General features: G+C 32.2%; 1 protein-coding gene across 3 annotated transcripts in view; it reads right to left on the bottom strand.

Annotated features, from left to right (window-relative positions):
* The window catches only part of ASPP (Ankyrin-repeat, SH3-domain, and Proline-rich-region containing Protein), a 238,694-nt gene that overhangs the window by 20,383 nt on the left and 193,378 nt on the right, over positions 1-24,933 (bottom strand). For 2 of the 3 annotated variants that reach the window (XM_065512046.1, XM_065512045.1), the window contains exon 3: positions 2,688-2,955. In XM_065512046.1, coding sequence (XP_065368118.1) covers positions 2,688-2,955 — 268 coding nt within the window. Of the gene's footprint in view, positions 1-2,687; positions 2,956-7,821; positions 8,110-24,933 lie in introns of those variants that run through there. The other variant, XM_065512047.1, reaches the window with a different exon arrangement.

Below are 24,933 nucleotides of genomic sequence, written 5' to 3'. Positions count from 1 at the left end.
TTGGCAGACCTATATCATGGATATCGTTATATGCCTACTACTTATTGAGGTATATATTGGTGGAGTGACGGCAAGAACCTTGTGTCTATTGTATGAAATTCGGTGGCTTTGACAAAATGTTATTCGTCCGGGAATTGTCACTTGCTTTCTGCAGTACACCATCAATAGTGTTCCCAGAGAGGGGAGACTGTCTTGGATCCGATAAACGGTTTAAAAGGTGTGCAGTATTCATAGATGGTACTAAGATGATGATTTGGTGTTATATAGCGCCATCCAGCGACTCCCGTTTTTTCTGGAAATAATTCGGCATATCGGGAACAATTTGAGATAATGTTACGAAATTTCACACGGTTGGAGCTGAGGTGTTTTGACCAATTTTGAGGGGAGACGCACTGTCCTCCGTTACCCCTAGGAAGCTGAACAACTGTATATCAACACCTCAGCTCCAACAATCTTTCTAGTAGTTCTAGAGATACCGAATTATTTCCCAAAAAAAAGTTTCTAAAGTTTCTTAAGCGCTTCTTAGCATTCAATTTAAATAAGACAAAGTGTGTGTGAGATATTATCGACAAAAGTCAAATGGGATAAAATCACACGATCTCGGGGATCAGTTCCAAATGAGATGAAATATCTCGCTAGTGCAGAATGTCTAATGTGGTATGAGCTGTGTAACACGTAGCGTCGTCCTGTTGAAGTCACATGTCGTTGGTGTCCAAGTCATCCAATTAAGGCCAAAAGAGATTGGTAGTCATCAAATTATGGCACTCGCCGTTGACGGTGATCGCCCGTCTGAAATTCACACATAACACTGGATTTTTCGGGATACATTGGAAGTTCATAGATCCCACGTGAATTTGTATCCTCATAAATTCAACAATTTTGTTTGTTGACGTACCCATTCATCCAGATTTGGGACTCACCATAAAATGGGCGAAGCATGCGGAACTTTGCCCGAACGGAGCACCCACTTGGATAAAACTATTTTCTCTTTTGCACATGTAGTTGAACGCCATTTCCATCCATGGATATTTGACAAAAGAAACTGAATAAATGACAGCCAAGTCGGCAGATGTAGCTTCAACAATATGGCAGCTATCAAATCTCAAAGTTCGGAAGCCCCCTTAGTTTTAGATGCGACGGTGAATTGGTTTTACTCTTATTCTTACATATAGTTGCACTTTCTGGCTGGAGTTTATAATATTGCATAGCTATAGGATACTCAATTCGGTTCAGAGGTGAGCCTGGTTTTGAATCATTGGCTTATTAAGGTAGAAGGTTACTATGACTCTATGAGTCTGATTTAGTGATGTCAGTGCAGAAAGTCATGTCGATATACTTCCAGGAATACGAAATACAGAATATTCTCGATATACTTCAGGTGGCTGCAATTACTGCAATCGAATAGCTTTGGAATCACGACCTACAGGATATATGTACTCGATTTCGGAAGTACATCCCTAAAAGTATAACCATTGGCGTTCTTGAAAGCCAATATTAATTTGCTCTTCGTTCTCTGGCGAATGTCATTAGGGGGGCAGCTGTAACTTCTAATGTGGACGGTTTAGCCACACAGAAGGCTTTGAAGTGTCATGTGGTCAAACACAAGGTAAGAGCTCTATTTGGGCTAACAAGTCTGTCCAATATAGTTTGTGCTGTCTAGCGGGACTCTGTAATATACAGGGACATATTGTTGCGGATGAACTTGAGAGTCAAAGTTCTGCAAGTAAGAGATATTGGGATACAAATCTGTTACTATTATAGTGTTATATTGGAGATGTACTCAATATCTACCGATCCTGGGAAAGTAGACAGGACGGCAAAGTATCAAGACCTATACATCTGGATCCAGACATGGCGAAAATCAGAATGCTGTTTGGGTTAAGTTCCTGTGCGAGGATCTTTGTAGGTATGAAGGTACGAAGATGTCGATGAGATTTACACTGTGAAATTATAATTTGTTATTGCCCAAGGCTACAGTGACATATGTTTAGATAACTGGAGAGACGACTCAATGATTGACTAGTAGACATTACAATTGGCAATAGAGTGGAAGATCTCTTCTGTTTTATTAGAGAAATCAGTTGGATAAATGTCAGGAGATGGGGAAGATCTTGTGGCGTTAACATTTTAATTATCTGTATTTTCAAAGAGAACCACAATGTGTATATTCTAACACTATAAACAATACTCCTTAAGCTAACCTTTATTCAATAAACCCATTCTATACAACCTGAATTCTAAGGTAGTGGACTTACAAATTAAAAAATATTTCAACTGAGTTATAAAGCCTATTTGCCCCTACTTGGATTGGGGGAATGTTGTTAATTTAAGAGAAATAACTTAAATATGGTAACTTATTTTGACCCCCTATGAAGCCTAAAGTTGCATGTTCTTGTTGCGTGTTCCTAAATGTGCCAACGAATCATAAACAATTTTCAACCAAACGAAGAATATAAAATTTTATGGCAACGTTTTTAATTGAGTTTTGCTTTGGAGTTATGATTTATTCCACTTTGACAAAAGGTTTCTCATTTCATGCTCTTGTTTTCAATAAAAATGCTAATTATATGGAAATAGCTTTCTTTTGGTTTATGTTTCCTTTTGGAAAAGAGGAAAACAGGAAAAAAATACATCATACAGCTTGAAGTTAAAAGTTGAAAAAGATGAAAAAAGAACTTTTAACTTACTCAGTGTAACATTGTAGGTCTTTTGCAAGTCAACTTGACCTCTTAAAGCACGTAAACGTCTTAATTTCGATTCTTGAGCCTCGACACGCTCACGTAAACGCCGCAAACGTTCACCCTCAGCATTGGCAACAGCATTTCGTACCTCTTGTTGTTTCAGAAACCGTAAACGTTGCTCCTTTGTGGCCAACAGTTGATGTTGTGAATCAATTTGTTGCTGTTGACGTAGTGCCATCGCCCTTAATTCGGCTGACGTCAGCCTGCCAGGCACCTGAAATGGAAAAAATTAAAACAAACACATGCATAAATATATAAAATGTATGTGGTAAAAGGATGAAGGCTGAAAATGTGTAAAAGAAAAGAATATCTTTTTGCTCTAGTCATAGAAAATTGTGTGAAAAATAAATTATGAAAACAATATAAATCAAAATCTATTTAAAAAATGATTAAAGATTTTCAGTTTCCAAAAGGACACCATACAAAATATTCAACAGAAACTTGGGTAAGCAGCAACAAAAACTTAAGAGACAATGTTGTAACAAAAAACTAAATTGTATGAGATAATAAAACTTTTTTTAGTTTAAGATAAACTCAAGGTGTCCTTTTTAAAGCCAAAAAGCAAAAATAACAAAAACATTAATAATGATAATAAAGAAAACAATAGCCAAACTAACTTTAAAGGAAACTCTGTTTATGAAGGGGAAGTTTCATACATTTCGTGGAACATAAAAAACAATTTCCATTTATAATGAAGCAGTCCATATTATTTAGTTAGTGGATAATAACATTATTTTAGATTTACTTAATTTCCTTAAATCATTTCTTTTAAAGAATATTTATCAGCATTAAGTATTTAATTGTGATTCCTTGAACTGTTTCATCTATTTAAGCATATAATATTATTATTGTTTTGTTTCAGGGAAATATGTACATTTCAGTGTATAAATTAATTAACTTGGTCATTTGCTGACAGTCAATTGTTAACACGATATTGAGACAAGTGTTTATTTTATTAAGTAAGCAATATAAATAGTTTACAATACCCTACTTTACCAGAGAATATTTCGTGTGGAAATATAAAAGATACAGAAAATATCGAGCCTTAACAGCGAAAATATCTTAATCAACAGTATATTCGATTTTCATTTATGAATGTAAATCGATACACTCTGCTACAAAATAACTCTGTTTGACAGAACTTGAAAAGCGATCTAATGGGGGTTGTAGGCCTAGGTGATGACATACTAAACCCGTTTTTAAAGATTTTGAAACATCCTCAAAATTCTGAGATATTTTGAAAAAACTGTTTTAGAGTAGGTCGCAGTACTTTAGTACCTCTAACTCACACATTATTTGACGGATTTCAAAATTTTAAACAATTATAGAGAGACAATGAATTAAAATGTATGTATATTCCAAGAAATTATGTAAGTTTTTATAAAAAGTTTCACATTTTCTTTCGCAATTTTTCAAATTTGACAATAGTTATTTAAATTTGCACAGTGTATTTTATATAGATTTTAAATATTTTAAGTTGTTTTGTTCATTTTTTTAAAAAAAAATTTTAATATTTTTAGGTAAACAAAATTTATTTTTTTTCAAGTTGTTTTTTCAATTTTTTGAAAAAAAAATTTTTTTTTTAATTTTAAAAATATTTTTTTTTAAATTTTAAAAATATTTTTTTTTTAAATTTAACGAAAAAAAACTTTTGGTGAAAAAAAAAATTAAGGTTAAAAAATATGTTTCCGATTTTCACCCATTGTAGGTCCAACATACTATGGGCAAAGGTCTTTGAAATATCTATCATTAGATATCCATATTCTCTATATTAATGACTTAGTAATCCAGATATAGGTCAAAAATTGGTCAGAAATAGAGGTTGTCCTTATATCTCAGACATTTGTGGACCGATTTTCTCGATTTTAAATAGCAACCGAACCGGAAGAACTCCGGTGATATTGATGTATGAATCGAATATGTAATATATTTTTAGGCTTCAGAAAGTTGATTTCAACAGACAGACAGACGGACAGACGGACATGGCTTAATCGACTCCGCTACATATATTGATCCAGAATATATATACTTCTTAGGGTCTGAAAATTATATTGTGGAAATTACAAACGGAATGACAAACTTATATACCCTTCTCACGAAGGTGAAGGGTATAAAAACGATATATTACTTTTTATAAAAGTTCTAAAAAATTTACATTGGAAATTATATTATATAAAACTTGTTAATTTTTTCTTATAACTTAAACATGTATCAAGAAATGCACGCCATTTTAAAGCGTAATCAGTTTTCTTTCCAAACCCGTTAAAAAATTAAAGTCGGCAAAAAACTAACTGAGTTACAGGTCGATAAGTTGAGGAACATCACTGAAAACAGTTTTTTAGAATAACTTCTGAATTTGAGGGTGTTTCTGAAAATTTGTGATACAATTTGTAGTGTACTCAGCAAATTTTTATTTTCACTTAGTAATTGAACATTATAGTGTAAACAAATAACTTTTTTTTCGCTTTGAAAATTTCGAATTTTTTGCCAACAAAGCGTCATATGCGGGAAGTTTTGCTTTACTTTTTTAACCCTTTAATGCATATTGTTGCCAATTGTCTACATTCCAGTTCCACTTAATTTTAGACAAATATAAGCTTGATACTAATTCAGATTCTAATTCAGAAAAATCAAATGGAGTACGAAAAGTTTCAGCTAACGAAATTCTAAATCAAACTGAAGCTAAATGAAATATAACAAATAAAAATCAACTAAATATTTGATACTTTATAGAAAAATAAAAGTAAAAATCATGCATTTAAGGGTTAATTTGAAAAAAGTGCCACTAAAGCACACCGATTGCTCACCAAAACTTATGGTGTATGTTTTTCATAGGTTTCAACTTGTGAGAGATGGTTTGTTCGGTTCAGAAGTGGTGATATTGTCAGACCAGCCAAAAAAAAAAGTTGAAGACCAAGTGAGAATTGCAGGCATTACTCCATTAAGATTGTTGTCAAACTCAACAAGAGCATGCAAAATCGTTGGAGCTATTCAAGCAGCAATTTCAAAACGTTTGCAAACAAAATGATTCATCCAAAAGCAGGGAAATTGGGTAGCATACGAACTGAAGCTGAGAGGTCTTGAAAGACGAATTTGTATGTCTGAAATGCTGCTTGAACGCTATAAAAGAAAATAGTTTTTGCACCAAATCATTACTTGCGATTAAAAATGGATCCATTACGATAACCCGAAGTATAAGAGATCGTATTTGAAGCTCGGCCAACCAGCCGAATCGACACCAAAGCCAAATACATATCCATGTCGCTAAGGTAATGCTCTGTATTTGGTGGGGGCAAAAGGGTCCTATCTAGTATGAGCTGCTGAAATCTGACCAGACCATCACAAGGAACATCTACCGAATGCAGCTGATTCGTGTGAAGCGAAAAATTACCGGAATATGCGGCCAGACATGAAATCGTAATATTACATCATGACAACGATCTGCAACATGTTGCAATACCTATTAAGAAGTATTTAGAATGAAGTTGTTATGAAGGTTTGCTTCACTCGCCTTATAAACCAAATACTATTTGTTTCGATTGATGCAGAACGCTCTCTAGGATACACTTCACTTCAGAACAGAGCATCCGAAATTGGCTTGATTCGTTCTTGACCTCAAAAGATGAGCAGTTCTTTTGGCTCGGAATCCATATGTTGTCAGAAAGAAAAGGTCTGGTTTGAATGAATTTTCATATACGCAAGAGGTAAATTCTCTCCAAGATATTAAGCTTTACCTAATTAATTTGCCACGTAAAAACATATGGTAGGCATGTTATATATAAATGGATAGGGGATTTTGTTTATTTTTTAAAAATATATATAGCTTTTGACAATTGAAAAATTCATGGAATACTTTTTTGAAAAATATGCCAAAAAATGCTTTTTATTGAATTTTTGGGAAGATAATAATTTTTCAAATTAAAATTATTACTTTTTCATGAATATGTATGTATATTTTAATGAAATTATACAATTATATAGATTTTTATGTTAAAAATACATATTTTGATATGTATTATTAGGAATCCCGCAATTCCCAAAAAAGTTTTGAAAAATTCTAAAAATGGATTTTTTAGTTTATTAGAATCAAGTTGATCGGAAACTTCTACAAGATAATTAAGAACACATTGCGCCATCTAAAATGGGTTACCATATGTTGCTATCGACTATGCGATTTGAGAATTTTTGCCCTAAATTTAAAATTTTCATAAAAAATCAAAAATTTTTTTTATTTTTTTTTTAATTTAAAATATTTGATATAAAGTTAGCTTTTCAAAATGTATAAATTCATTATAAATATTCTTAGAATTTTTATATAACTTAATAAGAAAAAATTACTTTTTTAAAAAAAACTTGCAACAAATCTCCTTTTTTAAAATTTTTTAAATTCAAATGCATATAACTATCGAGTTAGTCATGATTTTTAAATTATCCTTTTTTTGTTTGACATATACTGTCAATAAACATTTTGAAAATTTGATTTTAAAATGCCTATATCTCCTGTAAAAGATAATTGATAGCTACGATGATATTTTTTTGTAGTGCTCGATGAATAAATTCTATATACGTAACGATAATTGAAATCGGAATACAAACGAGGAAATATTATCGTTTTACAAATTTAACATACTTTGGAGTCCCCTGTCCGCGCCCCTAATGGGCCAAGAAATCCAGAACTTAAACTCGACAGCACTTCCTCTTAATTCAAATCGGACCAAGAGTTTAGAAGTTACAGATTTACCATTGAAATGAAAGTGGACCCCTTATTTTCGGTTTCTGGATAAAATATACTTTTTGATAACTAAAATTAGGGTATATAGTTTTATAAAAAAGTTTTGGGGTAATTGAAAAAACTTTAAAATACAAATTGTGTTCTTTCTTTAAAATATAAAACTCCCCTTACACGTACTACATAAATAAATAAATATTTCTAAAGAAAACTTTAAACAATATACACATAGCAGAAAAAAACAAAACGAAAATAAGGTAAGAAAAAGGTTCTTTATGTTTTCCGGGTACTTTTCTTTTTCGAATCGAAATCTAAAGTACATAATAATGAAAATAGGTAAAACACACTTACATTTAGTTTTGGTTCGGCTGTAACCACTACCATATGATTGTTGCTGTAAATATTGTTGTTAATATGGTTGCTGTTGTTGTTATTATTATTTAATATATTGGTGTTGTTGTTGTTGTTGTTACTGCTATTATTGTTGTTATTATTATTATTATTATTTTGTAATGATCTGTGTGGTTGTTGCTGTTTAGTTGTTGGTCTAACAGAGGGTGGCATTTTTGGTAAATTTCCCGATACAGGTCGACAAACACAGGTTAACATTTTATTTACGTTCTTTGAATTTTATTATTATTATTATGGTTAACTTTGGTTTTTTTTCTGGTTTGAAAAAAGGTTTTTCTCATATTACTCTTTAATGTTGTAAAGTTGTAGTTTTATTCAATTTTGTTGCAATTTATTATTGAGCTTTAATTGTTCTTTGTGCATGCTCAAGCCTGCATTGCTAGTATTTGTCATTTTAAAATAGTATTTTTTTTTGCTTGATCTCTCTATAACTTTTTTTGTGGGGTTTTTGGTTTGATAACAAAATTTCACTAAAACGTGTTCAATTGTCAATCTTCAGTTTTTTCGGGAAATTTTATTTTAGTTTTGTTTGTTTTTTTTTTGCACTTGTCTCCTGTATGCTGTTGTTGTAGAACATTTTTTTTAATAAAAGAGTGTGGGAGTGAAAGAGAATGCAAGTGAGTGAGTGTGTGTGTGGTTTAAATCGAAAACATTTCAAAATTCTGAAAAAAAGAAGATGCTACAAAAATCGTTTTATATTTTTGTTTGTTTGTTTATTTTTTAATTTTTTTTTTCGTTGCCGTTCCATCTCCGTCCACATCCAATTTTCCCAATGATGATTTCAAGTGTTTTACTATTTTCAAAACACTATTCTCTACTCTCTATTGGCATGTGGTTCCGATAGTTTTTCCTTTATCTTTCACATTTCGTTGTGTTTATGCCAGTGTGTAGTGTCACATCCTGCCTTCACTTCAAACTGTGGAATTGTTTGAAAATATTGTGTGTTTGTCTGTCCGTCTGTCTGACGTTGGGAAAAATGGAAGTGTTCGTGCATGCAAGTGTATATGTATGGGTGGTTTGATTTTCCTTTAAAGTGTTGCCAATGACAACATTGACAGCACCAAACATTTAGTTTTTTTTTTATATGAAGGTTTTTTTGTTTTGCTTTAGTACGTGGCTCAACGGAGAAGTTGTTTTAAATTAATGTCACATTTATTTCTAAATTTACAGTAGTTAGAATCCATCCCAAAAAGGACAGAAAACTGCACTTCAGGGATTTCTTATTTTAACGAAATTTTCCACAGTTGCAATACATAAGCAAGTGTTTAACAAATATCATAGTAATTTTGAAGGATACATATCTGTCATTTATTCGCAATTAGTTACACAGTACAACATGAACACCACTACGATATAAAAGACCCGTGTTTTTTTTAAGTTTTTTGCGATTTTGGTCCTGAAGATGAATTTTTTTTGATTTTATATGTTCACAATTTTTGTTCTTTATGACAAGGGCTACAACTTTGCCTCAGAGAGTAAATCAAAATTCCGAACTGTTTGCAAGATATGAGCCTGAGAAAATAATCATTTTTTTCAAAAATGTCACCGAGGCCCCAAGTCTTTGGGGACCCATAAAAAAGTGCAAGACTTTGGGTAAAACCATGAGACTTAAAAAATTACACACATTGAACAATATAGTGTAAATACCAACATATTTTTTGCTTCCAAAATGTCGAATTTTGTACCAACAAAGCGTCAAATGCGGGAAGTTTTGCCTTAATTCTTTAATTTGAAATGCCGCTGAAGCACACCGATTGCTCAGCGAAGCTTATGGTGAATGTTTTTCATCGGTTTCAACGTGCGAGAGATGGTTTGTTTGGTTTATAAGTAGTGATTTCGACATGGAAGACAAATCTCACCTGGGCCAGCCAAAAACGGTTGAAGAATTGAAGCCACTAATCCATGAAGATTATTGTTAAACTCAAAAAGAGATTGCAAAATCATTGGGAGCTACTCAAACAACAATTTTAAAGCAGGATTTATCCAAAGGCAGGGAAATTGAGTACCATACGAATTGAAGCCGAGAGACTTTGAAAAAAGATTTTGTATGTCCGAAATGATGCTTGAGTGCTATAAAATAATACTATTTTTGCACCGAATCATTACTTGCGATGAAAAATGTATCCATTACAATAACCCGAAGCGTGAAAGTTCGTATGTGAAGCCCGGCTAACCAGCCAAATGGATACCATAGCTAAATATCCTTGGCACTAAGGTAATGCTCTGTATTTGGTGGGACCAAAAGCGTCCTATCTATTATGCGCTGCTGAAATCTGACGAGACCATTACAGAGAACCTGTTCCGAACACAACATATGCGTTTAAAGCGAGCATTGGCCGAAAAACGTCCAGAATATGCGGCCATACATCAAACCGTAATATTCCATCATGACAACGCTCGGCTATAGTATGTTGCAATACCTGTTGAAAAGTATTTCGAATGAAGTGGTTGGGAAGTTTTGCTTCATCCGCTTTATAGTCCATACCGTGCCCCGTCCGACTAATATTTTGACATTGTTATAGCGTTTCAAAACTCGTGCAAATGATAAAATTATTTTATCAAAATGGGCGTTCTGTTCGGCAGGCATCGTTCATTTCTGCAAGGCGTCGAATGTGATCTAAGAGCATCCCGAAAAAGTCATTGTTTGTAGTGGATTTTGGACTTGTGTAGTTATCAGTTATATTTCTTTGAGATCGACGTTGCCCAGGGCATCACCATCAACGGCGAGCGTTAAAGCTCGATGATTACCAACTTATTGGGAGTTTCAACGGGATGTCGCTGGGTGCCTCACAGTTCATGCCACATTGGATATTATGTACGTACGATTTGTGGGCATGGTCATCTGAATGTGAACTGGCTTCCCAGATCGTGCGGTTTGAACCCGATAGATATTTGGGGGATTTTCTTAAGCCGCAGGTCTATGCGAATAAGCCACAAACCTCAGCTGACCTCAAAGCCAACATAGCCCATGCTATCGATTAAATTCAATATGATTTATGAGCTGGAGTCATTGAAATTTCACGATGTTATATTCTATACATTAAATGGCCTTTCAAATGAATAAAAAATGTCGATGATATCTCACACACACTTTGTTTTATTAAAATTTAAAGATAAACTGAAACACTAGATAAAATAATGTCAATATAGAAGGGGGTTTATTAAACAATCAGCCCAATTATGAAAAAAAGTCCCTGGGAGTTTTTTCCCTTTTCTCATTTTTCCTATTAAAATTCTATGATAAAAAATGAAAAGGGAAGAAACTCCCGGGAAATTTTTTTTCATAATTGGGCTGTTATGTTTTTTTTTATTTAAAAATGTGATTTTTGAGATATAGGCCTTTAAATATTATAACTCATGAATGGAACTATTGAAGGAAATTTGATTTTTTTATAAAATTTTAAAGCCCATTTATTTATCTTTCGAATAAAATTAAATGAAATGTTGTATATTTTATTGCCTAAAAGTTATGTGTTATTTTTGAACCGGAAAGTCTGATTTGATAAACACTTGGAATGAGTAATAACTGTGGTGAATTTCGTTAAAATTGTAGAAGACAAATCCGACTGCAGTTCGCTTTGGGATGGATGATTCCATTGGTTTTATTACTGGGCTTTTGGTTTAAAAAACTTTTCATATTGCCCTCCTAGCTGTTTGTAGGGTTTGTGTATTTTGTTGGTGTCTCATCACGCACTTTATATAATACTTTAACTTTTTTTTACAATACAATTTTAAAACTTTTATTATGAAGCTTTTACTCCTTCAACTCTTCGTATAAAAGTTTTACTCTGTTTTATTGACAAGGACAACAGTCTGTCATTGTTAATTTAAAAACACAAGCACCCTGCTACAATATAAACTGAACAGCAGTGCAACAGCAATTCATTTAAACAAATTATGAAAAAAGTTATTTAAAACTCTTTAAAACTTTTGAATACAGCACGTTAAATAAATGTATTCCCATAAATATTTAAACTCAATGGGAATTTTAGCACAAAATTTCCACACACATGTTTCTAACAAAAACAAATACAATCACAAATCATTCAGGTTTAACCTGCTGCTAACGTTTGCCACTAGATTAAGCACCGATTTACTACTGTCGATTTAGGTGGAAAATCTCAAGTTTAACTAATTATAGTTTTAACGTTAGCCAGCAGGTTGTAATATTTCAAATTTACAAAAGGATACACATTAAGGACATGTTGGAAATTAAACAGGTAGCAACTGTTATCGTTTGTAGTTTTATTATTTGGTTATTATTACACACCATATATATCACAGGTAGTTTTTTTTTAAACGTTTAATTATAGGATTTCCAAATAATTTAGTAGCGGCATTTAAACAAAACAAAAAGAAAGACAGAGAGATAGAAATTGTTGAAATCTAAGGCAATAAATTGTTGTTTTGTGTTTCGTTTTCAATGAAATTTTGTACAATAGTTTTATTATTACACTATAACAGGTTTTGTTTTATTTACAATTTACGAGTTTATATGTTTTTTTTATTACTTTTTCAAATGTAAACAGTTTTCTTTTTAAACTAAATAAATAACGTGTGATCGTTTACACTGCATTTGTGTTACTGAAAATTTAAATTCTATTACCAAAATATTACAAATTAGAAACAACATGATTGTTTAGCTACAATGTTTATAGAATTGTTCTCTTTGTTTATTATGTCCTGTCAACATGTTGCTAGGCACAGCGCGATAGAGAGTAATTTTGTTTTGTATTGTTGTTAACAGTGTTGCCTAGAGACATGAATAAACAGGCTAAATCGGTATTTAAAAGAAAACTATTGAAAAACTAAAATTAACAGTATTTATAGAAAAACAATTAAACGTTACTCCATAAAATAAATGTATCTAGTACAAACAAAATCAAAAGTTAAACATGTTTTTTTTCCAAAAAACAAGTTAAAATCATGTAGAATAAGTATATTTGAAATTATTAAATTTTAATCATATTTAGACAAATTTTAATATCAAAAAGGCCTAGAAAAAAGACATGAAGCGAAAACATAAATATCGAGGCTACACTGGCTGTTACTCAGTAAATACTAAATGTGGTAGTAAACTCATTAGGACCTTTAGCAACATGTTGCTGGCAAAATTAAACATTTTAATTACATTCTCTAAACATTGATTTTATCGATTGTAATGAGTATTTGATGGTAGTTTTTATTTTAATTTAATGATTCAAAATAACTTTGTGTTTAGATCATTTATACGGCCTGTTAAAACTTAATTAATTACTTTTGAGAAAATATACATTAAAGAACGAAAAATGAATGCCAATACTGCAACAGTTATTAAGACATTTAACAAAGTGATGTGTAATTAACATTAAGGAGAAAGGGCTTCCATGCACCGCGATATAGAATATCTTTTGTGCAGCCTTTTCATTCACTTTATTAGATCTAGGTTAGATTGAATACTTCTACATGGAGAGTAAAAAGTACATGATCTGAGATAATATCTTTTGTGCAGCCTTATCATTCAGCACATTAGATCTAGATCAGATTGCTTATTGAACCAAAACTTCTGGAAAATTCACAGAAGCAGCTTAGTAAAACGCTTACAAGTCAATGGTTCTGTCTTCGTCACATTAAAATGTGAAAAACTGCAATATTTTGGAAGGACTTAGTTTTAAAGTGGCATATTTTTGAATCTAATTGAGATATTGACTTGAAATTATTTTTGTAAGACCAAAAGTTAACTTATCTAAACAAAAAAGATTAGCTCGGAATAAATGTCGATCAAATTGTTCCTAATATTTGCAATTCTAAAGGTAGGATCACACGATTGCCGCAATGCACCAATTATTGGTCTATTTTATACGTCAATCGTGTGATTTCACAACTCATTGGCTCATATGTCAAACCACAACAATATTGTGCTTATTTGGCCCAATCAAATGCAACACTGGTGCGGCAATCATGTGAATGCTTGATAGGCAACATGCACCAATAAAAAAGTTAAAAATACAACAATATTTATTGTGTTCTAGTGCGGCAATCAAAGAAGACAATTAGCGCCAATATTCATTTTTGTAAAAGAAATATTCTTTTTGTGAGCCACTCTTTGACCCACATACATCTTTTAACATTTCTTTATTAATTTTTTTATACGATAATTAAGGCCGACGCAATTTTCTTTTTTTATTTAACAAATAATTTTTTCACAATTAGATTTTTTTACATTTATGTAAACAAAACAAAATTTAACATCTAGACAACAGCTGTTTCTCTGAGTTGCCGCAAACTAGAACAATCGTGTGACTGGAATGCGACAATTATTGCCACTATATCGCTTTGCGCCAATTAACGACAATCAAATTTATATAAAATGAGGCAATCATGTGACTGCAGAGAATTTGATTGGGACAATTTCTTTATTGGGCCCCAATTCAGCACAATAAAAATTGTATTAAATTGGTGCATTGCGGCAATCGTGTGATCCTACCTTAATACAAATTTCAGTTTTAGAAACTTAATAAATATGTAATAAAATCTTTATTTATTAGCAAAACTCAATGAAATTTTCAACGATTTTTAAATTTGTCATTCTAAATAACAAACTGTAAAAAACTTGTTAAACGGTCGTAGGGTATCCCGCAATTTCTAAAAATTGGAGCGAAAATCCCAAAAATTTTATTTGTTTACAATTTTGCCCATAGGGTCCACATTTCCTTAGGGGCTGGGAAAATACTTTGTGTATAAATAGGGAATACATCAAGGTTTTCAGAGCTGCTTTCCGTTTTCTGATCCCAGCATTGGGATTTTAGAACACGAGGACCAAATTTGAAATTTTTATAAAAAATAGGTCGAATTCCGAAGGTCGTAGGGACGACATATTCGAAAAATGGGACATGGTTTTTATACCAAAATGCTCTCCGTAAAGATACTTCATATACAAATATAAAATTGTTATATGTTCTTAAAGAAAATTTTTTTGAAATAAAAAAAAAAACTGCAAAAATCTACTATTTTTTTAATTTTTAAATTGAAAATCGTTTATTTTTGAATCTAAAATCTTTTGTATGTACACTCAGGTCTCGTTTTATGCGATAGATGCGTTCCAAAAAAATCGCATAAATTGAATTCGCATAAAATGATACTCTATCTTCACACAAAATCTAATGATTCGTTCCAAAATTCTGAAAAACCGCTAAATTCAGATTTTAATTGAAAAATCAGAACAAAATCGCATAAAAAAAATCAACAAAAATATATTTATTTAATTTACTTAAACAATAAAAACAAAATACGTTAAAAAAAATAAACAAAAATATTTATAACTACAGAAAAAGTGAAAATGATCCAAAAAAAATGAGCTAAAAATGAGGAAAACAGCCCCAGCAAAAAAAAAATATTCTGGATTTGGAAGCAATAAATATGATTACTGCATCTTCTACTGCTACATTAATTGAATCCTAAAATTATTGCCTTACAAAAATGATTTTGGAAGGCATGCATGAAGCTATTCGTATAGGTGGTGAAGAACTTAGAAAAAATCAGCGCTTCTTGTTAAGCAATCACTGGGTCTGTAAGATTTTATTGCTTCTCAGCAGCTCTAAAATCTATGTGCACACTTGTTTGCACATATTTAATTCGATGAAATCAGGTTAATTTTAAAGCTGTGAAATATGCTTATTTTGGATTCCTTATGCAGAGCCACTACCCGAGGAATCCCATATAAAAATCATGTAATCTTTCATGCGAAGTGGTACAGTATACAAGTGCTCTCTGCCTTACAAACCTGCTTCCGAGGAAGCCCCTTTTTTTGCTGGGAGATTAGTCAGCCTGCGATGAATCTTTAATTCTCTTTCCGTATCTGAATCTATATTAAGAATTTGATTTTGTAAAAAACATTATATCAGTGATGCAAAATTGGTTTAATTTAAAAATGGTAAAAAGTTAAGGCCCTTAAGGGCTCGGTTATGTAAATGAAGAATTAAAAAAAGCTTTAAAAACCATCTAAAATTTCAAAATCTTTTAAAATTCTAAAAAAAAATAATTTATTTAAAAATCGCATAAATTTGAATCCGCATAAAACGAGACCTGAGTGTAATTGGTAATTAGCTGTCTAAATAAAACAAAGAAAATTTTAATCCAGTCGGTGCAAAAGTATGCCCTACATTTTTAAAAAAGCGCACCAAGGTATGGTAAAATTTTAATTTTGAAATGCCTATAACTTGGAATTTATATGAAATTTGAAATCAGATAGGAAAACAAAAAATGGCACGTGTTTAAAAATTTGACATGTCAAAGGTACCCTACTTTGAGCCCGCATAGCGCCGCCCCTGGAGCATTTGTAGGGTCCGTTTTAATAATTTAAACTCGAATACTCCTTGTCTACTCCCAAGTCATTTTATCACGATCGGACCAGCCGTTTAGAAATACTAGATTTATTCCCATGACATCCGGTTCTACGCACCGGAATGACCCGAGTTCACTCGGTCAAGGGATGTCAACTCAGCAATCTCTGCTGCTACAACAACAACAAACAGATTTATTTCCAATTTTGATTCTGCCTTACTGTGATATTGTTTATCACTGAAAATATTAGGAGAAACATTGACAACTCTTATAGTCCATTGCTTGTGATACTTGATTTAAGTAAGTTATTTGACTCTTTAAGTCATGCAATTTTATATCAAAAACTTCATAGAGATTTTGATTATACACAGAGAAAACAGATTCGTGACCTTGGTGACCGAATTTTACAGTTTTGGGTACAACATTTTGGAAGGGGGAACTAAAGTTCATTATGAACTGACTTTCTGTTGATAGAACCGAAAAATTCTATGTGTGCAACCAAATCATTCGATTGACAACAAATTCGATTGCTATCACGAATCTGTTTTCTCTGTGTAGTACCTCTTCTAGTAGGTTAATTTGGTGTTTTCATACTAATAGATATCAGTATGTTGAATATGGAGAAATGAGATCTTCTACTCTAAAAATTTTTAAAGCAGCCCAGGGATCTATTTTAGGACAACTTCTGTTCATAATGTACATGAATGATCTGTACCGTGAGATTACATCATGCAGTTTATATACATACATATGCAGATAACATTTAACTTTTAGCGCATGCACAGTGGGGCAGAATCAACAGTTTTTGGAAATAAATCTGACATTTCAAAACTGTTGATCCGATAGGTATAAAATTTGAAGTGGGCGTAGACAAGGAATATTCACGATTAAGTTATAAAAATATCATCTCGGGTTTATTTCATTTGGGTTTATGTCATTGTGTCTACCTTTATTTCAGTATGGGATTGAAATATATTTTCGGGAACGATCCAACAAAATATCACAAAATTACGATTGTATTTTAATCGCGTCGTTCGTTTTATTTGTAAACTGGGCTATCATGAACATATTTCTGTACATGTCATTGACATTGTATGACAGGGCTTAGATAGAGTGCTCCCTGAATGAGGATCTTTTCCAAAGTACTGAGATGAAATTCTGTTAATACCTGCTGGCTATAGAAATTCAATTTTCGTGCTTCAGGCCCTTACACTACTTCAAAAAATATTGCCTGAATTTTCATAAATATATGCAAAATTTACATTGTAACAACATTATCAATGTACAATATCCATAGCAACATGTTGTCTCGTGATACATGTTGCTATTCTCCAAACCTTAATAAACATTTAGTAGTCTAGACAAATAGTTTTGCAACATTTAAAGTCTAGACAATTACCAATATGACTCACATTTCAAAAGACGAAAACAAATACATTTTTGATGACTTATTTTGTTGTGATAAATTAAAAAATTTTGTGCCTTCAACTGACTAATTAGGATTTCATTGTGTAAGTCTAGATACTAGTAATAATAATAATATAGGAAATCTTATTGTTATTGAAAAGAGTAATGACTACAAGCGCAGTGTTTGCAAATATTGTGGATAATTGCCTAAAAATTACGAAGAATGTCCTAAGTTTTGGTAATGAAGGTACTGAGCAAATCCTGTTGTGGTTTAGAAACATTTTATTTTGGCAATAATTCGATAGGTAGTGAACAATTGGAAATATCTTAATGAATAAGTGTCAGAGTTGAAGTGTCTCTGAGATGATTTGTATTTACAGCAGTTCGAAGTTAGAATTGGCAGTTCGAAGTTAGACTTTTACCTTGGGCTTACATAATTTTACACAAAGATCCAGTACATTACACAGGTCAACAGCAAACAAATTCTTGAATTACCACTATATAGATTTGATGCATAATGGCTACCTAAGTACAAAAATTATCAAATTTTTCAATTCTATGGATACGTTTTTTTTAACAAATTTTTTAAAGTAAAATTAAAAGAAATTTGTTAGACGTTTCTCCTCATATCGGTTTAGTCCGATATTATTAAAATAATCTTAGAAAAATTTCAATATAACCTATTACTACTCAATTTTATGTATATCAAACAAAAAACAAAAATTTTTTTAAAATGAGCGAATTCACTTAATTGTGAATAAATCCCAAAAGAATCAATCGATATTTATGACCGATATTTTATTTTGTTCCTATTACATGTGGCTTTGCGAAAAAGTAATAAATCTGAATAATTTCTGACGTTTTCGATTTTTCATGAATTTTTAAAATAAAAAAATTTGCTATTTTCAAGATAAAATATTTTTTTTGTTTCAATTTGTTTTATATCTCCGAAAGTACTGAGCCGATTGAAATGTAATATACATATGGAAAGTTGCACATAGCATGAGAAAAATGTTTTTAAAATCCAATCAATCGAAAGAAGAGCATTAACTACTCAATTTTATGTATATCAAACAAAAAACTAAAATTTTGTAAAAATGAGCGAATTCACTTATTTGTGAATAAATTCGAAAAGAATCATTAAAACGCAATCGATATTTATGATCGATATCTTATTTTGTTCCTATTACATGTGGCTTTGCGATAAAGTAATAATTATGAAAATTATTTTCCGTTTTCGATTTTTCGTGATTTTTTTAAATTAGCTATTTTCACGTAAAAAATATATTTATACCATACACCACCATAGTGGGGAGGGTATAATGCGTTTGTGCAGATGTTTGTAACGCCCAAAACTATTAGTCTAACACCCACCTTAAAGTATACCGATCGACTTAGAATCACTTACTGAGTCGATTAAACGATGTCCGTCCGTCCGTCTGACTGGCTGGCTGGTCGGCTGGCTGTCCATGTAAACCTTGTGCGCAGAGTACAGGTCGTAATTTTGAAGATATTGCAATAAAATTTGGTACATATAATACAATATAATTTCGGCCAAATGACGAAGCCTATTGAAACTGGCTGAAATCGGTCCGTTATTTCACCTAGCCCCCATACAAACGTCCTTCCGAAATTGGACTTTATCGGTCATAAATGTTTAATTTATATATGTATCTCCACAAATTCCGCTCCAAATAAGTTTTATATATACAAAATTCATGTCACCAAATTTTGTTACGATAGGTCCATAATAAGTCATAGCTCCCATATAGACCCGCTTCCGAAAATCACTTTAACGTGCTCCAAATAAGTTTTATATATACAAAATTCATGTCACCAAATTTTGTTACGATCGGTCCATAATTAGTCATAGCTCCCATATAGACCCGCTTCCGAAAATCACTTTAACGTGCATAAATCTCTTAAAAATGTCGGTATACACACAAAACTCAACATAAATAACTTTCATATAGACATAAATCACACCTCCTAATTTCATGGTGATTGGTCCATAATTGGTTATAGCTCCCAAATATAAATTATTGAAATTTTAAAAGAAAAATGTTTTTGCTCTTTTACTTAGTGTAGGGTATTATATGGTCGGGCTTGACCGACCATACTTTCTTACTTGTGTTTGCTTCAATTTGTTATTATAACTCCGAAACTACTGAGCCGATTAAAACGCAATAATAAACGGATTAAATCTAAACTGTTCCAAGTTTATTTAAATAATATTGGACTAACACTTTTTGAGATAAAAATTCACAATTTTATAAAAAAAAATGTTAAAAGAACTTCTCTATAGAATTTAAAATTTGCACCATACTTGTACTACTGGATCCAAAAGCCTCTAAAAAATTTTCGATTTTGTTGCCCTGTGTTATTATAAACTAAAGCATACTTTTAGGCAGCTTTGAAAAAAATTTATTTCCAATTTTTTAAAGTTTTTTGCAATTTTGATCTTGAAGATAATATTTTTTTGATTTTATATGTTCACAATTTTTGTTCTTTATGACAAGGGCTACAACTTTACCTTAGAGAGTAAATCAAAATTCCGAACTGTTTGCAAAATATGAGCCTGAGTAAATTATCTCCCAAATTAGCCCTCAAATCTTTGGGGGTCCATAAAAAAGTGCATGAGTTTGGGCAAAACTTGTTTTAAATAAAAAAATTAAGTAAAGATGTTAATTAAGACTTGAAGAAAATAATATTAAACAAAATTCAATTCCACAACATTTTCGTTTTACTTTTTATGAAAAAGCAAAATACTAAAATAATTCAACTTTCGATTGGAATACAATTCTGTGACAGCCCTAAATATTCACGAGTTTTTGGAATAATTAGAATAATGAATTTGTTATTGGTCTATTTGGGTTAAATATTTTTTGTTGTACGAATCTTCTTCTTAATTTGTTTTGGAGCTTTAAGAATCTTTTTGAGAAAGTCAAGTTCAAAAAACATATAAAACTAAGGAAAATAATTCCCGGGATTGGAAATATTGCGGAATTTCTGGGATATGAATATGAATGAATCATGGTCCAACAATAAATGAGAAGTTAAGCTTATAAGTTTTGAAAGTGAAAAATCAAAACAAAATGTAAACAAAACATTTTTATAACAAAAAAAACTTTTAAAATGTTCTAAATGCGTAGTGAGTTTTAAAACGTTTCCATTATTTATTCGACCAACAGGCTTAAAGCTGTTGAGTTCATGTTTTATAAAACATTTTTTAATTAAAAATTTGTTAAAAACAAAAATGTTGCCAGAAGCTTAAATATACATACATCCATACATAGAATTATGTATGTTGTAGAATTTATTGCTGTTTGTGCGTTTTGCATTCTATTCATTCATTCATTCATGTTGAAAGCGCTATTTGGCGCTTTGAGCCGTATGGAAAATGTTTGACGTTGACATGTATGAAACAATATATTTATCTGTCGGCATTCAATTTAGTCCTTTTTGAAAGCACAAAAGGATTTGCACAGCACAACATGTACACGAACATGTCTTGTTTTGTTTTGATTCTATGTTCGCTTGATTGTTTTGCTTTAGTTTGTATTGTCTTGACTTTGTGTTTGAAAATATTAATTTACTGTTAGGTTTTGTTATTGTTTTATGCATTAACAATAGATTGCAATTTCATATTTTTTATTTACTTTTTCCTTCCTCTCTCAATCTCTTTTTCATTCTCTACGCCATCCTATTTGATGTACCCTTGATGTTTTGGTGTCTTGTCAGCCAAGTTATTTAAGCTGTCAAGCGAAATGGTTTTATAGCGCTGACAAGGCGTATGATGTATTACAAAAAAACCGCTTGAACTTAAGTGGATTGATTGTATCCATCTATTTAGTTAGATATTTATGAAATTCTTCGTATTTTTCCAAATACAAGTGATACGAATAAAGGAACCAGCGAATCAGCGTTATTCTCTGTAGATACTGATTGCGATTAGTAATTCTGTAGAGTGTTTTTTGGGCTCTTGTGATTTGTGGCCAAATACATATTTAATGGCAACCTTGATTTTATACAATTTTCAATGAATTATAATAAAATGTTGCATTTTAGCCGCAGTTACGTTATTTGCATAAAATACTAGTTCAAGAGAATTAGCAAATAAATATTTCAAATTCTGGTACTACGAATCAATATATACAAATATGTAAATAAAACAACGTATTTCACAACATTTTCATTAGGTTGGCCCTAATTTTGCACTTTTTGGAATTTCGCTGCTTCCAACGTCAATAATTGTTCTCAGTCATCTAAGAAACAAATGCTGAAAATTTGAATAAAATCGGGTAACGTTTAGATGGAGGTTCGCGGCTTTATAGGGGTCCGTAAGAACATTCCAGGGGGCCTCGAAGAACTCTAAAAACCATTAGAATCCCCCATAGAATCCATTGTGATACCCTTTATAAATATAACTAGGTGTGAACTACATTTGATGAGAAGAAATGAAATTGGAAAGAAAAGAGAAAATTCAGTCCAGTATTCTCAGAGTCCTGTTAGCTAAACTAGCCAGCCTTTTACCCTGTTGAAGCTCAATAGATTACCTAGAACATCTCTAGCTATATCCCCCAGTTCATAATATAATCTTTCCCCTAGACATTTTTGCCCGAGACCTTGAAATCTAGGACAGTTACACAGAATATGTTCCATTGTTTCCAGTTCCTGTGCGTTCATATCCCGTTTACCAATGGAGACCCCAATTGAGTAGTGACCAGTTATCACTCCTACCTACCTCCTTATCAAATCCGTGGCTTTGCAGAACACTAGGATCTTTGCCTGAAAAACGCGGCATTTGTCTGGGAGTCCGTATGAAATATTTGGTGTCCTCATCAACTACATAAACATCAACTTCAGTGCTAGATTTTATCTTGGACTCATCAGTAAAAACTGAAAGCTTTTCAGTGCCAGATTCTAACCCAATTAATATTCTGGTTGCCTGGTACCCAACACAATCTCAATGTTTATAGTTCCAATAAAACAGTTTAACACTATGTTCGAGAGTATGATATGAAATTTCAAAGCCATCTGTGCTGTCTGACTATTTACCTTAATTGTTACTACAGATCCGTCGCTAGAATCTCTGCCTGGAAGACGCTGCATTCGTCTGGGAGTCTGTATGAAACATTGATGACCTCATCAACTACATAAACTCCAATCTTGGACACATCAGTAAAAACTGAAACCCCTTCAGAGCCAGATTCCATTTTGGATCCATCAGCAAAAACTGCACCCCTTCAAAGAATTCGTCGAAGTCTAAAGTCGTTACCATATGGTCAGTAATCCTGGTAGGGATATTTTTTTTTCTCCATTACCCCACTTGGGGGCATTTGGCTTCCACAAAGCATCTCCAATGGAGATTCTCCATCTTATACGAATTGTTGCATTGTTTTTCGCGTATTTCCCATGTAGATTGCACTGTCCTAATTATTGGAGTATCGTGCGTTTCCATGTACGATGTTGCCATTAGATCCATTGTTATTGTTTGTATCAGTTTAAACGGTTGTTGTTCCAGCTAAGTCTGCTGTAGCGGGTCCTCGGATACATGTATGATATTGCCATAAGGATTCAATCGATTGTTATTATTGCCTTGTCTCAGTTTCGTTTATCGGTTGTTGTTCCAGCTAAGTAGATGATAGGTCTGCTGTAGCAGGTCTAGGGTAATGATGATGCCATCTGTCGTTGCCTAGAAACAACGTCCTCTGTGTATTTGGTATAGTGGTGTGGAACCTTGCTGATCTTTGATTCGTATCTTTTTCTCTATCCTATCCCAGGGGTTGACGGGCTGCCTGACCTTTTCCATGATGTTATCCTCTTTTCCAGGTGGAGGAGTGGTCAGGTGGCTTCTCGGATGGATTGTTTAGATGGAGGTTAATTTTAAAAACTCGAAAACCATGATTTAAATTTTTCGTCCTCTGGGATTGAACCTGGGGTGCTGGGTTTTGTAGGCAAGCACTTTAACCACTACACCATGCCACCAATTAGACTCATCTCGTATAAAATTATAGTGTGACCTACCCGCTTTGGTCATACCAGAGCAGGCTCAAAGAGTCTAAGCAAGTTCCTAGCCTTCACACTTGTCACTCAATTGGCAGTAAGTTAAATTAAAAAAATAATTACAAACTAAGTACCACCCTAATCTACATATACTAAACTGTTTGCATATTGTCCTTTGCCATTGGAATTGTCATTCATATCCTTGATTGTTGTTTCTTTCCTTCTATGCAGTTTAACTTTCTTCTACAAAATAGTGACTCATAAAAGAAAACTGGAGAAATAGTATAAAATGTAACAAGTCCTTGGAGTCCGACCGCTTTTAGTTGATTGCCTGTATAGATACTTAGATACCTAGATGATACAAATTGCACTTGTTGTAGTCTTTTTCAATTTCCCATTGTTATACTGGTACTTCTTGTACATATCAGCCACTATTTGTGGCAACTTTTTTTGTTGTACATATGTACATCACTCTGCTGCTGACATTGATGAACTATTCTATTTTACAACGAATTGTTAAATTGCTTTTATAGTCGTAAATATACAATTTGTTTTCCCAAAAGTATGCAACAAATAAGTATCAATTTTGCAAATTTCAAATACGGAAAATTGTTTAACAAATAAACGAACGAACACGCAACTCCGCCGGCGCGCCTCATGGACAACATCCAGCAAGGGAAATTTTGTGTTGTACATTTTAGTTCTCTTTGTAGTTTCTTCCTTTGCAAGAAATCTAAACAAAATTTATTGGGTGTTAGAAAAGGTATAACATTCAGAATAACATTTACAATAAAAACATGAAATTTCATGATGTAAAATATTTTAATTTGTAGTACAAAATAAACGTTTTAGGTGACTACACTCTAGATTACTTAGAGACACTTAAGTGACTTAATTGACTCCACGCTAGATTAAATGGGATGTATAAAGTAACCAATCGATTTCACATTACTGTTTCTAAGGGATACATTGGCTTCTGGTTACACTGCTGGGATCTTAATTTTACACAGTTATAATTGAGTTGTTTTTACCCCCGTTTCCTTGATTTCAAATAAGGAATTACTGTCTTTACTAAGAAATTACTATCACCCCTTAAAAAATAACAAACATTATTATATAATATTTTGTTTATTGCTGATAAAAAAAAATTTCTTGTTTTAAACATTGATCTGGCAGTGTGACAGTTGATGGAAAAAAAATTAGATATACTGTTTTCCAGCTTTATGTTTATTTAAATTAAAGTTGGAAAAAGCACATACATCCCAGCAGTTAAGCAAGTAGTCAATGTATGGAGTATGGAATCTAATTGTCACTAAT

This window comes from Calliphora vicina, chromosome 5 (genome assembly GCF_958450345.1).
Source record: "Calliphora vicina chromosome 5, idCalVici1.1, whole genome shotgun sequence".
NCBI lineage: Eukaryota > Metazoa > Arthropoda > Insecta > Diptera > Calliphoridae > Calliphora > Calliphora vicina.
This window is presented reverse-complemented; position numbering and strand designations above follow the sequence as displayed.